Source organism: Gossypium arboreum, chromosome 1, assembly GCF_025698485.1.
Source record: "Gossypium arboreum isolate Shixiya-1 chromosome 1, ASM2569848v2, whole genome shotgun sequence".
NCBI lineage: Eukaryota > Viridiplantae > Streptophyta > Magnoliopsida > Malvales > Malvaceae > Gossypium > Gossypium arboreum.
Window position 1 is genome coordinate 6,094,896 of NC_069070.1, and position 15,335 is coordinate 6,110,230.

General features: G+C 38.1%; 1 protein-coding gene across 1 annotated transcript; it reads right to left on the reverse strand.

Annotated features, from left to right (window-relative positions):
* Nucleotides 1-245: 245 nt before the first annotated feature.
* Nucleotides 246-5,887, reverse strand: LOC108483807 (vacuolar fusion protein MON1 homolog). Its single transcript, XM_017787396.2, has 14 exons — nt 5,236-5,887; nt 4,977-5,056; nt 4,817-4,888; nt 4,641-4,680; nt 3,990-4,091; nt 3,679-3,800; nt 3,080-3,212; nt 2,859-2,950; nt 2,341-2,422; nt 2,150-2,214; nt 1,603-1,926; nt 1,388-1,479; nt 1,103-1,167; nt 246-687 (listed from the first exon to the last, which is right to left on the reverse strand). The coding sequence occupies exons 1-14, from the start codon at nt 5,674-5,676 to the stop codon at nt 592-594; spliced, it is 1,806 nt and encodes a 601-aa protein (XP_017642885.1). The 5' UTR covers nt 5,677-5,887; the 3' UTR covers nt 246-591.
* Between the last annotated feature and the right edge of the window lie 9,448 nt (nt 5,888-15,335).

The following is a 15,335-nucleotide window of genomic DNA, read 5'->3' on the forward strand; positions in this document are numbered from 1 at the left end:
ATAACACCAATTCAGTAAAAGCTTAAAAAATTTTAATACACAATCTTCAAGTAAAAATAAAACTAAAATATTAAAACAATTTTCTAATTTATCTTACTTTTCCTAAATAAAATTCTTAGATTTTTATTGTACATAAATAAACCTTATATCTTCGAGAAGAAAAATTCTTTTGATACGTACCTACTTTGTGACTTATTCTGATACAAGTCCATATTTCAAGAGAAATAACAATTGATGTTAAAGAGTTTATTTAACTATAAATTAAAAGCTAATAGTTGACTGAATCGGTAAAGGACTTGTGTTTTATATAACAAAATTACAAGAGAGTAGTGCATAATTTAGAAATTTCTCTACCATCTTATGACTTATTGTGGCACAACCACCAATGGAGAAAAGATTGAAAATAAAACAAAAAAGAAAGGGGCAAACATTTAGAAACTTAATCATACATTTGGCCATCTAACTATGGGTACCATGAAATTCTAACTTGTAAGACTGGGGGCGAAAAAAGAAGAAGAGAAAAGTATAAGGAGGGTCGTGCTAATAAACAAAAGTTAGAGTACATATTATGTATTACATGAATGACTTTTATTACCATGAAAAGGGGCTAGCTCCCTGCAAAAAAATCTCATTTTCTACATCTTTTACCCATTGACAAACCCTGTTGCAAGTCTTTATGGCTACTGCCTGCACAGTACATTAATGAAACTTTTAAAGCTTCTTCTGCACAAAATAATGTATTCAGTATGTATTTAATACTATGTTGAAATTTACAAGTTTAATTATAGTTTTAGTCCCTCTACTATGTTGAAAATTATGATTTAATTCCTATATTCTGGTTCCTCTTTTATGATGTTATTAGTAGGTACAAATTGATAGCACTGTTGGTCTGTTATTGATTAACAAATTCATGAAAATCCCCGTCATCACTTTAATAGTTATCAATTTGGACCTACTAATAACATTATAAAAGTCAAGTGACCGGATTATGTAACATTAAATTAGAAGGATTAAATTGCAAATTTCAGCATAACAGAGGAACTAAAATCATTATTAGACCAATTATATATGTATATGTATATGTATATATGTTGAATCAAACCTTGTCTGCAAGGGGATCGAATGCCGCATAGAGTTCAAAATCTTGTGTAACCCAGCAGAGTAAAACTGACAGAAAAATCATATTAATTTCAAGACAGTAAAATAAAAACTCCCAAGAAACTGTTTTCCATTAACTATACACATAACATTAGGAAAGGGAAAGTATTGATTGCTGAAAAGATTCAAACAGCAAAACCAAAAAACAAAACTGTGACAAAGTAACTTTCTGCTATATGGTGTTATAGTTCAGATGTCAGCAAAGTTAATGTCTCAGAAAGAGACTTACCATAGTTTTCATCTCTTCTAAACTGAGTTTTATGGGGCCCAATTCCTTTATCATGCATGGAATCATGCAGTCTTTGGTAAGCTCTATATAACCTGCACAATGAAAAACCAGTTTTATACATATTGCTATATCTATTGGCCCGGTGTACCAAAATACATTATACCATTAAACATGAAAGAAGTTCAATTGACCCAGTGAACCAAAATACAACAAACCTTTTCTGTTGCTGGGGACTGCTAAGTGGCGGTGAGAACTCAGAAGATACATATTGCTCAAGAAATATACTACGATAAATGAAATGCCAAAGTCCAGCAGGACCGCCAATACCAATAAATGGTTCCCTCGGCCTCTTAGGAGAATCTGTTGGAAGCCTCTCAGGCGAATCAGTTGGAAGTCTTTGCTGGCCAAGGTGAGGTGATGATCCCGATCGAGGCAATGGGTCAAGCGGCAAATCCTCTACATGCATTCCACCATCGATCATTGACCTCTGAACTTCACTAAGAACATTGGACTTCGAGAGAACCAGTTCTATGCGAATCCTATAAAATTTCAGTCAAATTTCTTAATGGTCAACATTCTAACATGAAGAGGTAAATGTGCTTTCACTGGTAAGCCATAGAGGCAACTAAATCTGGGAATATTTCCATTTGGTTAGATGGTCAAAGGTCAGACTCAAGATATGCAGTCAATTGATGAAGAATTTGGTAAGGTTATAACCGAAGTTCACTAGCATCACTATCAAATAAGGAAAATACAATTTACCTGCAATCTTTAAGATGATAGAACGCATCTGATCTGGTAGTAAGCAATATCAAATAGGTATCAACCTGCCAAAAGAAAGTAAATTTGTCCTTTTCTGATGGCATGATCAAGGTAGGGGGAAAAAATATGACAGCATTGTATTAGTAGAAGTTGCACCAAATTAACCTATCGTGAACCATGTGTCAACTCACATCAAGAAAATTAACGTATGCATACAAAAATGCCATAGGATTATATCTTGGTAAGCAAATTGGTGAGAATGATTCTGCTGTCCTGCATAAAGCATGAGGATCTCATAAGAACCAAGAGCCCATGAAATCATCAGCACAAAAAGACATTAACTCCACATATCTCTACAGAAGAAGAAAAGGGAAAAAAGAAAAAAAAACTGCTAAGAAGAAGCATTTCACAAAACAGCTGCAGAAAACCAGAAGAGCTAGTAAACATGCAGGTTGCTAATAGTGTGCAACAAGTTTCTTAGCTGGAAATTCAGTTTATAGTTCATCAGGAACATCAGGAAGACCCTTCATATAAGCTACAATGTTATTGAGATTACTGATTTACCAAAACAATGTTAGCTAGAAATCCACATAAAACCAACAGATCCAAGCCAAAAGAGTCATCATTAATCCTGTGTGCTTTTGAAGGCATATGCTATGGAGTTTAAAAAATGCAAGGGGATTAAAGACTTGACATTGGTTATACTAACCTAAATGATTCTGATGACATCACAAAGTTCGAAAGTAGTAACATATCATCAGGATGAAGAGAGGCTTTTTGTGCACCCACAAGACTGATAACCTGAAATTGACCTTGTCGTAATTAAAATGCTTCGAGCAGTAAATCTTACGAAGTTAAACTGGAAAGTAAAATAACAAAAACACAGATGTCCTTATTTTTAGGGGAAAAAAAGGGATGAGGGACTTTTACCTTGTGTTTACACATTAGTATGGCAAATAGCACCCCAGAATCAGCAACATCTTGCAATATAGCACCGGCAGCTTGCCTTGTTGCATAAGCAAGGGGAAGACAAGTGTATGCATGAATAAAGGTAGCTGGGTTCCTGAAAAATTAAAGAATAAAAAATTAGAAGGTATCATTCAAGTAAAATATGAAAGAAAATGAATATTGTAACTCACATCTCATCAATACCACAAGTAACATAAATGTAATAACAACACACATCATCCTGTTCTGAACACAGAAGCAATTTTTACAACCAGAGTTGGAATGTGACAAATTGTTAAACAATCAGAACTGAAAATCTTGCAATTAATTTAAAATAAGTCAAAACCCCAGTAGGTTTGTTTTCAAGGGTTGAGCATGAAAGCAGAAAATGAGGTTGGTGGGGTGGGGTGGGCTGAGAAGAGGAGAGGAGAGATCCAACATCTTAGTAAAACCCAGTGAAACACACCATCTGAAGGAGTTGTTAAGGGAAGAAAACACAAATGGTAGCGTGTGGAGAGGAGAGATTCAACATTATTATTTATTAGACATGCAAAAAAAAAAAAAAACTAATGAAAACGCACCAACTGAAGGAGTGAATGAGGGAAGAGAAAACAACATCTGTTCCTCTAAGCAAAGGTGTCATGTCAAACTTAGGATTCTTCTCGAAGCATCTATTTATGGACTTCGTTAATATAAGTATCATCTGCATCCATTTCATAACCATTCAAAGCGAATCAGTATGAGAAACACTTTTGGGTGACTTTATAAACAAGTAAAATAAAAGGTGACAAAATATTTTGATCAAGGGAAATTAGCAAGCCTCGAAGATGCAATGGCAACCAAAGTCATCCATCCAAAAGAAGAGATTTGTGAGGGAGGCTGTAAGAGATACCTGGCCGTAAATAAGCTCCAATTGTCCTTTTAATGATTCAAAGGGCTCCTCTGTGCAGCTGATGCAAACTAAATAAATTGGTCCTTTCACAAGAAAGACCACCTGAACAACAAATACATTATCCCATACATCACTCATCAAAAGATAAGGCTTTATTCTGTAAGGGAAAGTAGGATCTTCAATGTTTAGGCATTCCATACCAAATGAATAAGAAAAAATGACAGTTTTTTTATCAAGCTGTACTGTATTGATGAGGCCAACAACACAACTTTTCATGTAAATGCGCCTATTTCAAATAATGCCAAACATTCTGCTATTGCATCATTCACTTTTTCTTTTGAAAATTAATTGACATGTCTTGCCAAACATAACAAAACCATAACCATTTTGAGGATTAAGGTTCCACCCCTTTTAATGAAACTAAGCTACTTAAGACAAATGCAAAACAGTAACAAAATTGCAGATCCTCAATGTTTAATTCTAAAGTTCAATATGTGAAAGAAGAAACTTCAAAGGTCTACTGAGAAGATTAATCACTATGTGGAAGAGAAAGTATTTCAAATGCAAGTAATCTAATAACAACAGATTGCAGGGCTGTAAAATTAGAAAGTATATAAATTTCAAATCCAGAAATAGCAAATGTAACAACACCTGGTGCTTCCCAGCCTTGACCAATTTGACACGATCTCCCCTGAAAAACAATGAATAAAATGTTAAAATTCCTTAAAAAACTGACATAAAAAGAATTAAGGTAGCCCAAATAATCACATTTGATTAAGTACAAGAATAATGACTAAAAACCAAGCAAGCTAGATTCAGCCAAGTACCCATTCTCCACAAAGGAAATGATGGCTTGTAATGTTGCTGAAAAACCAGCTAGCTTGTGTTCATCTCCATATCTGGAAGCCAAATGTATAGGAAAAAAAATTAAAACAGAATTCATAAGCAAGCAGTTTTTAGTTAAATTTGTAGGAACTATTGACACACCTGGAATATATTGGTTTACCAGAATTACTCAAAATAAAGAAGTGTTTCTTCCTCTTTCTCCATGATATTGAACCATCATCCTGTACTTCACTTATAAATTAAACATGATATAATATAGCAAGTATTGTTTAAAATAGCTCCTTTTTTTTTACATTCAAACCATAACATCGTTATTGACTAATCCTAAACTTCATAAAAATTCCCAATTCTACAATTCAGTGTATGAATATGTAGGATAATGATATGTGAAATGACTAACCTCATCAACATGACGTTTACCCGGTACCCAAGCGGAGGCCTGAGTATCGGAGAATCCTTCGAGGGAACAATCGTTCCTTACTTCCTGAATCTCATCACCGTCAACCTCACTCGCTCCATCGATCCTCGACGCGGTCGAGGCACTGCTGCTCCCTCTCTCACCGGCATACCCACTACTGCTAGGACTCGAAGGCCTTTCGTCGCCAAATATTTCCCGATTCTGCACTGTTAATCGTTCATACTCTTCCTCGCCGTTGCTTCTCTCCCGATTCAACGATCCATTGGCGACTCCATAGCCGTTTCCACGATTAGGTTCCAATTCGACAGGTTCGGTCAATGACAACAAACCGAACTGTTCATCAACCGGTTCGAGATCGGAATTACGGTTTAAGCCGGTGGACTCATCAACAGAAGACGAAGATGAGATAGAATCCAACGACATTTACTTTTTATTCCCTCTTAGAAAATCAAATCTAGGGTTTTGAGCTAGGGAAAAATGAAATTGAGAAAAAAAAATTATAATTTAAGAACACCAACAAGACTATTGCGTTCAGCTACCAGTCCAGTTGCTGTTTTATGTTGGTTGGCTTCGCTGCAGAGCAGGCAATTGAAAGCAAAATATTTTAGCTTAAAATATGCTTTCAGTCACTATACTTTGACAAATTTACGATTTAGTCGTTATATTTAAAATTTTAAAATTTATAATCATCTTATCTTTTCATTTTAAATCTTAACCAAATCATTAAAATAGAACAATCTACCAAAAAATGTGAATGGACTAATATTTTTAAATTAAAAATTATGATTTTTGTATTTTATATACATTTTTCAGTTAATATTTGGTGATAGTGAAATTAAAATTAAGATATTTAACTTTTAACTTTTAAGTATAGGCTTAAATACTAATTTAACCCTTAAATTTGATGCATTCTTCCAACTTAATGGTTAGGTTTTTTTTCTACATAAAATATTATCATTCTTTTTGAGGAAAAATATAAAATTGGTACTTGAACTTGTCCACTTCTCACAGATTGGTACTTATGGTTTTTTTTGTCCCAGATTAGTACTCAAACTTTTTTTTTGTCCACTTGTTTGGTACCTGAGCCTAACACCCTTACTTTTCTGCTAACGTGGCAGTGCTAGCCACTCGCGCACTGCCACATAGAATCCTCTTAGGCTATCATTTTCCTTCTCATTTCCCCTCTTTTTTTTTTCCTTCCCTAGCTGTCTTGGTTTTACACTTCTAGCCACTATCCGACCTTCTCCGGTGAGCTCTCCGATCAACAATGACCACCACTCGACTTTCTTTTGTCTACTTTTGTCTACTAATACGAGAGCAAGGTAGTAAGCAACTGCAAATTTTCAAGGTATGGTTTGCAAACACCCATTTCACTGACGTTGCTAGGCCACCATCCGATCTCCTTCGACAAGCACCAATGACATCACTAGAGACTTGTTTCTTAAACTATTGAACTCAACAAGCTGTAATTTTTGAAAAGATAGAAACTTTCAACTCACATTTGAAGCTTCTTCACAAAAATGTTAAAGTCAACACTAAGAAATCCTCACTTTCCCATTGTTTTCTAATCAACGAGAAAAATATCAGTAAAAAAATTCAAAATTGAACCATAAAAAAGAGGATGAGAAGAGAAAATATATCGAAGTGAGAGTAAGAATCGAAGTAATAATCAGAACTAACGCCCCAAATTTTATAAATATGCTTCCGTAATTATTTAGTACAATAGTGTATTTGTTTCAGTGGTTAAGTGTTTGGGTATGTGTGAGTGGTCCCAAGTTCAAGCCCTAGCTTAGGAAAAATTTTGGTTTTTATTTGAATAAGACCTTGCCTTTGGTTAGTAGACTTATAAGTATTTGTTTATTAAAATATGCAAGAATGGGCTTGCTAGTCTAGTGGATAAGTGGAGTGTGGGTGTGAGGGAGGTCTTGGGTTTGAGTCGGAGCGGAGGCATTAATTTTGCTGCTAATGTCGTGGGTGTGTGTAACACCTCGAACCCGACCCAGACGTTATGGCTGAATCTGGTGTGTCACACCAAAGTGTCTTTGCAAAAACTTTAATGAGTCAAGTTCTTTGCTATTACCAAATCATCTTGTCAAAACATTTTACCAGATTAATTACTTTCGATATACTAATATGTTTAAGTTTTGCGAAAGCTTTTAAAACCTTGAAGTTGAAATACGTATTTTTGAAAAATGGTTATTATTTTTTTGGAAACACGACTTCTTAAAACTAGTAGTTTAAGTAAATAGATAAAAGCCCAATTAAAAATTATATCGCATAAATGGCCTTATTACAAAAACATAAACCCAAAACGAAACTTTAAGTATAAATAAAACCAAATGTAAATTAATTGCAGTCGTGTGGCCACCTCCGAGTCCGTCGTAACACCAAATCGCTTAGAGCTGGGGATTACCTGCACAGTAAAAAAGAAAGAGTGAGTTTAGGAAAACTCAGTGTGTAATCCCCTATCAGTCGATCGGTATACAACATACAGTAATAGTCTGGGCCTGAGCCCTACTCAGAAATAGAATAGAGCGGGCTTTAGCCCAATACAGTAACAGTGTGGTTCGATAATGCAACCCATCCCAAACCAGTCAACACACCACTCCGTACCAACAACACATCATGTGGGGACAAAGTCGACCCACCCAACCAACACACCAATATCACAAAGAAGGTGCCCGATATGATATCGCGACAAAAGTCATCGATATTAGTATATGTAGCAAGGCCACCAGTAACAGTATATGTGGCGAAGCCACCAATATAATACACTTCCTCCTTAACAGTGTCCCAACCTTATGCAGAATGTCATGTCATAAATCATACAAGTATGCAGAATGTCATGCTCAGTACAGTAAAATCATAGCACAAATCAGTCATTTACCCTTGAGGGGTAAAATAATTATTTTACCCTATAGGGGTATTTTGGTCATTTTATCGTCTTGGGGCCTAGGTACTCTTTCTGACCCATCAGAAGGTCTACAGTCGCCTCGAGTGACTCGTATAACCTTAACGATCCAAACAGTGTAAAAGGGCCCAGGGCCTATTATGCGGCCTAAGTAGGCCCACACGCCCGTGTGGCCCAACAAGCCCAAAAATTACCACGACCATGTGAATTATACAGCTCAGTCCAGTAACTACCACGTATCGTGGATTTTATCCGTGTAGTGTTCATGAGCCCATTAGCCCACACGGCCTATTTCGGCCTAACATGGCCCAAAACAGCCTAAGCCCATAAGGACGCCCATGGTGGCCTCTACAATCTTACGCCCATGATTCATGGGCTTGGTTTACCACACGAGTGATCGCAGGCTTGTGTGGCCTCAAACGCCGTATCTTTGACTGTTCAGCTTTTTGGCTTTTGCCGTTTTACAGTTGAAAGGGATGTGATTACACACTTGGTTGCGAATACTTGCGGAAAGCCTTCGAACATGAAAATACATTAATCAAGACATTCGGTTAAAGTTTAGCATTAGGGTCAACACGTTCTTACTAATACTTAATCCCAAAAATAACAGTAACAACACTTGTCTTAATCCACGAATGAAGTTTAACCCGTCAATAATGTTAATCGAAGGTTGGCCACACCTTCTTTTGCTAAAAAGCTGCATTATTCAGGGAACCCATTAACAACAATCACATAATCCAAAGATTTGAATCGAAACTTATTGCCTAAATAACACTCAAAACCAAAGATAGGGCATTCAGCCAACACCCCACATGCTAGCCCACATACTTACCTTAAATCGAGTGATAAGAAAACAGTTTTGACGGCTAAATATCACCAAAACTCCTTTACTTCTCGAGGAAACTTCTGAGAATCGAAAGAATAGCACAACTAAAAAAAGAGGACAAGAATCAGCTATAAGAGTACAAGAGAAGGGAAGAGCATTCGGCTTAAAGCAGAGGTTACCAGAAAAAGATTAAAGAAAAAAAAACAAGAGTTGAATGTACCTACCACAGTCGTCAAACCGCAACAAGATGAAGAGATGATGAGTAGAGAATCGGTCATGAACCAATGACACCAATCGAAAGGGATTAAAAAAATGAGAAGAAAGGACAGTAAGTAACCGGTTCACCAATAAAAAGGGAGCAAAAGGGGAAAAAGGAAAAGAAACACAGAGAAGAGAGAAAAAAGAGCTTCGGATAGGAGAGAAAATTGAAAGACAGAAACCACAAACTCGAAAGGTACAAAGAAGCACTCAGCTTACCATCAATTGACCAAAGTGCGATTTACGTTTTTACGAACTAAAAATATTCGGCCAGAGAGAAAAATGCAAAAGAAAAGTGCCAAAATGAGAAACCGAAACAAGGAATACTCCTCCAAAAGAGTTACAGCCGAAATTTTGAGTAGCTAGAAACCCAATTTGACACTACCACATCTACACCCTCAAACTCATTGATTTTCTCCTAATATCTCTCCCTGATTCTCTCAACAAAACACTCTAACATCCCAGTCAAACTCTATTCAAACTCTCATGACTAATTCAACCTTAGAGTCTTAGTCCAACTCCACTTCCTACCCAGCTCAACTGCAAAATAATTAATCTATTGTGCAACCCAGGACTCAAACTCAAGTCCTCCAGCAAAAGCAACATGCCACCCTGCCACTAGACCACACGCTCTCTTTGTGTTATAAAATAAGCACTATTATTTATAAGGCCTATATGACAGTGTCCAGATTCATTTAAGAGCAATACTAAAAATTTTGCAAAAGCCAAGACTTGAACCCAGGCTTCTCAAACAGTCTCAAAGCCACTCAAATCACTAAGCCAGTAAAGCAAACATGTAATTTGTGTCAGATAGTACAAAATTAAGGATTCTAAATTTTTTTGGCATTACAGAGTGTTTGAGATGGTTTGGGACACTGAGTAGTTGCAATAGATGTGGTTTAATGGGAGCGAAATAAGAGATTGGAGAGTTACCCAACATTCTACTTTTCCTCGCTGCCGAAATTCTTCTGCAAATTTTCCCCTTCTCCATATTCTTCTTTTTCTTCTTCTTTTCTTCCAGCTGAAATTCCCTTTTTTACTACCATTTTCCTTCTTTTTGTTATTTATTTTTGGCCCTTTTCTATCGTCGTTGCTTATCTCTGCGTTTGGCGAAATTTGGTAAGTGTAGGGGTGCGTTTTGTTTTATTTTTATGAATGCTGGGTTGTGAAGAGATTGTTTTTGTTTAGGGGACAATCAAGGTGCTGTGGACTGCTAAAACGTCGCTCTAGGTCAGCGAGAAGCTGCTATTGTTCGTTAAAAGGTAAGGTCGTTGTTAACTTTCGGGATGTGTTTGTCTTTAGTAACTTGGTTTAAGGGACTAACTAAGTGACATACTGTTTAGGTTATGGAGTGCTCGTTGTTGTGTTAGCTTAGAAATGATACCAGGTGTGTACCCCAACTGTGTAGAAAATGAGAATAGGTGAAAGCCCAAAATAATTCTGTTGACACCACACGTGAGTGTGGTCGCCCGTGTAGTAGGTCGTGTAGAAGTACGCGGGCATGTGGTCAACGAACCAAGCCGTGCGCTCGCGAAAAAAACGAGACAGATACAACCGTGTACGAGACACGGGCTCGATTAATTAGACCGTGTAGGCCACATGGGCGTATAGGCCCATATGGGTGAACCACATAGGCCTGTGAAAATTTGGGCTAGGCCGTGTGATCCACACGGCAAATGCCAATTTGGGCCATGTGGGCCCACACAGGTAGGCCACATGGGCATGTGAGCCTATTTTTTTGAAATGATCTGTAAGGTTACACGGGTCGCCCAAGTCGACTGTGACCTGTCGAAGGGTCGGTAAGCAATACTTAGACCCATGTTCTGTGATATGATATTGTGATGTATGTGTTACCATGTTACACTTAGCATGTATTTCTATACTGTGTTGAAAATAAATGTATGATCCATTTATCTACATTATAGCATGCCATATTGTATGATGCATTGTATCGGCGCGGGTTTGATGGAGAGAAAGAAGTATTTGAAAGTTTCATATGCCTATTATCTAGCAGCTAAGCTACGTATTTATTACATGTGCCGTATTACGGTATTTCATGGTGTGTAGGGTTGGATAGGTCAATTTTATCCCCATATTTGGTGTGTAAGGATAGGTGGGTCGATTTTATCTCTACATGGTGTGTTGGGTTGGATAGAGTTGGTGTGCAGGGTTGGTGGGCATGTTCTGTTATTTGGATCTATTATAGATGCTATATCTGAGATGGGCTAAGGCCCTAAATTTGTATCTGATTCTGTTTCTGAGTGGGCCAAAGCTCACACCGTTTCTGTAAAAAAGGTTTAGACCCGAGTTATGACCATATTTTGATATCTATCTGTATGCATAATGAACTGTAAGGATGTACACACTAAGTTTACGAAAACTTACCATTAATTGTTTTATCTGTTCAAGTAATCCCCAGCAGTAGGTGGATTGGTATAGTGGAGGACTCGATAGTGACCGTGCTCACATACATTTGGTTTACGAATTTACTACTTTTGTTTTATTCATTATTTTGGGAATATTTTGATGCAATTTGGACTTGAACTTTTGGTTTTAATTTGGGTTTTTGAACTGCAAACATGGATTATAAGCTACAACGTCCAAGTATGGTTTTTCTAAAACAAACTAAAAGTTTTCTTAATAAATAATAAATTGGTTTCAAAAGCTTCTGTGATAAAGAAAAGATAACAATTTGAATGATTTTCTTGATTCGAAATGTTTTCTACTAAAACACTTTCATGTGACATCGTCGGATTCAGCCATAACATCTAGGTCGGGTCTGGGGTGTTATATTTAGTGGTATCGGAGCCAAATTACAAAACTCAGCTGTGGATTTGGGTTGTAAAAGAATTGTTTTTGAGAAATAATGTGTAAAATGATTTGAAACATTTTTTTATAAACCGTGGTACACAGAGTCTCCGACACCGATCCTATTAGTTTCGAAAATTCTATGTAGAATTGTCTGAAAGCATGCTTAGAATATATTTAAATGCTATTTTGATTTGTTTGAAAATACTGTTGTATACTATGAAGCTACTGTAGGTAGTAGGCTCTTTTGAAACACTTTAAGCACTGCAAACTGAAAAATATAGTAAACTACGACTTACAATAACAGACTCTGAATACTCTGATAACTTTACTACATAAAATATTTGTTAATAAATATCAAAATTGTAATCTGATCTGTATAAAGTTGTTAATACAGATTAATCTGAAATTACGATGAGCACACGTGGTACTCGTGGACAGGTACTAGAGGCCTAGGTAGGGGCTGTAGAAGGGCTTGAGCTGAGTCCTTCGCATCTAATACGATTCCAAATCTGGACACTAGTGAAACGCCAGTGTCCTATGTTACTGAGACTGGATCTAGGACTGGGTCTCGTATTCGTGCGGCCGGGGACAAAGCACTGTCCCAAGCCATGCTACGAATTTTGGAAAGGGTCGCTAGGCCCAACACTGATTCTGGAGGCCGTGGGTCGGTTACAGAACGACTCCAGTCCAATAGGGCAGAGTTATTCAGGGGTATCGTGGGGGTTACTTCTAATGTGGCCGAGTATTGGATGGAGGCCACAGGATGCATCATGGGCGATCTGGATTTTACTGCTGAGCCGAAGCTCAAAGGGGTTGTCTCACTGCTACATGATGAAGTGTATCAGTGGTGGATGTTAAGGTGGGCACTCAGGCCGAACGGTTGATATGTGATCTGTTTAAGATGGTTTTCCAGAGCAAGTATATAGGAGCCAGTTATATCGACGCTCGGAGGCAGGAGTTCCTTAATCTTACTCAGGAAGATCGTTCAGTGGTCGAGTATGAGGCTAAATTTCTGAGACTGAGCCGTTATGCATAGAGTATGAGCGCTGTGTCCGTTTTGAGATGGTCTCCGGGATAGTTTACAGGTTCTGATAGCTCCTCAGAGGGAGCAAGATTTTTCTGCACTGGTTGAAAAGGTGAAGATCACCGATGAAGTAAAGCGCTCTAAGCATAAAAACAGAGACAGAGGGAAGGTTAAGAGGGATGCAGAGCCTTCGAATTCTGTTATGAGGCCCAGGAAAAAGGCCAGGTCTGATAGGCCCCTGGGAATCGGGCTTACTGTTGCACCTACCAGGGTGATGATCTATAAACTGTAATAGATATTACCCGGACGAGTGTTGGAGGGCTACTAGGGCTTGTTTGAGGTGTGGGTCTACTGAGCACCATATGAAAGACTGTCTATTAAGGACTAATCAGATGTAACCTCCTACTATTGAGACTATACAGCCAGCCACCTAGGGGACGAGGATAGGCCAGGGGTGGTAATGGTAGGGTAGAGGACAGAGAGTACTAGGCAGATGTGCTGGACTGACTGAGGCGAGGCAGCCTGCACTGGTTTATGCTGCACGTCACCATGAGGATTGAGATGCTCTAGATGTCATCACGGGTACGTTTCTAATTTTTAGTGTGCCTTACTTTGCATTGATAGACATAGGCTCTACACACTCTTACATAGCTAGTACGGTGTCTTAGATCTTGGGGTTGCCATTTAAAAGCACTTCAGTGAGATAATAGTGGTGAGTCCGTTAGTGCAGTCTATTGGAGTTAGTAAACTATTTAGAGACGTTCCGTTAGAGGTCCAAGGGACTGTATTTCTGGCTGATTTTATGAAGCTTCTTTTTTAGGAGTTCAACTTGATTTTGGGCATGGACTGGGTGGTCTAACATCGAGCGAGTCTGGACTGTGCTATGAAAATGGTTGTTCTAAGGATCGAAGGGGATATTGAGGTGGTCTTGATTGGGGAACGCCGAGATTATTTGACTAATGTGATATTTGCATTGAGCGTAGATAAGTTAGTGAGGAATAGGTGTGAGACATTCTTGGCTTTCATTAGTGTTGTTGATTCAGTGGACTCTTCGATTAAGGATATCCGAACTGTAAGAGACTTTTCAGATATTTTTCTTGAGGAACTACCGGGATTGCCTCCAAGTCATAAGGTAGAGTTTGGTATTGAGTTGATTCCTGGTATAGCTCTAGTGTCTATCGCCCCTTACCGAATGGCACCAAAAGAGTTGGCAGAACTTAAGGCTCAGATTGAGGAATTGTTGGATCGTGGGTTCATCCGTCCCAGTTTGTCTCCGTGGGGAGCACTTGTTCTGTTTCTAAAGAAGAATGACAGTATAATGAGGATGTGTATCAACTACCGTCAGTTGAATAAATTGACGATCAAGAATAAGTATCCGCTTCCGAGGATAGATAACTTATTCGATCAGTTCAGAGGGGCGTCAGTGTTCTCTAAGATCGATCTGCATTCGAGTTATCATCAGTTAAGAGGTAAGGAGGTCGATGTGTATAAGACGGCATTTAAGACTCGGTACAGATATTACGAGTTTTTAGTTATGCCCTTTGGGTTGACTAATGCACCAACAGCATTCATAGATTTGATGAACCGAGTGTTCCAACCCTATTTGGACCAATTCATGGTGGTATTCATTGACGACATCTTGGTATATTCTAAGTCAGAGGGTGAGCATATAAGTATCTTAGAGTAGTTCTGCGGACTTTGCGAGAGAAGCAGTTGTATGCGAAATTTACGAAGTGTGAGTTCTGGCTTAGAGAGGTAACCTTTTTGGGGCATGTGATTTTTACTGAGGGGATTCGTGTGGATCCTTGTAAGATTGATGCTGTGTTATGTCGAAAATAGCTGAGGAATGTGTCAAAAATGCGCAGCTTTCTAGGGCTGGCAGGATATTATCGATGATTCGTAGAGGGGTTCTCTTTGATCGCAGCTCCGATAACTAAACTGCAGTGTAAGGGAGTTCCTTTCGTATGGACTGATGCGTAGCAGGAGAGTTTTGAAAAGCTCAAGACCGGGCTAACTCAGGCACCTATTCTGATTCAGTCTGAACCAGGTAAGTACTTTGTGGTTTACAGTGATGCGTCACATTTGGGTCTGGGTTGTGTCATGATGCAAGACGAGACAGTTGTTGCTTATGCATCTTACCATTCAAGACTCATGAGGCTAATTATCCAACGTACGATTTGGAATTAGCAGCAGTAGTCTTTGCTCTTAATATCTAAAGGCATTATCGGTATGGTAACAAGTGTACCATCTAC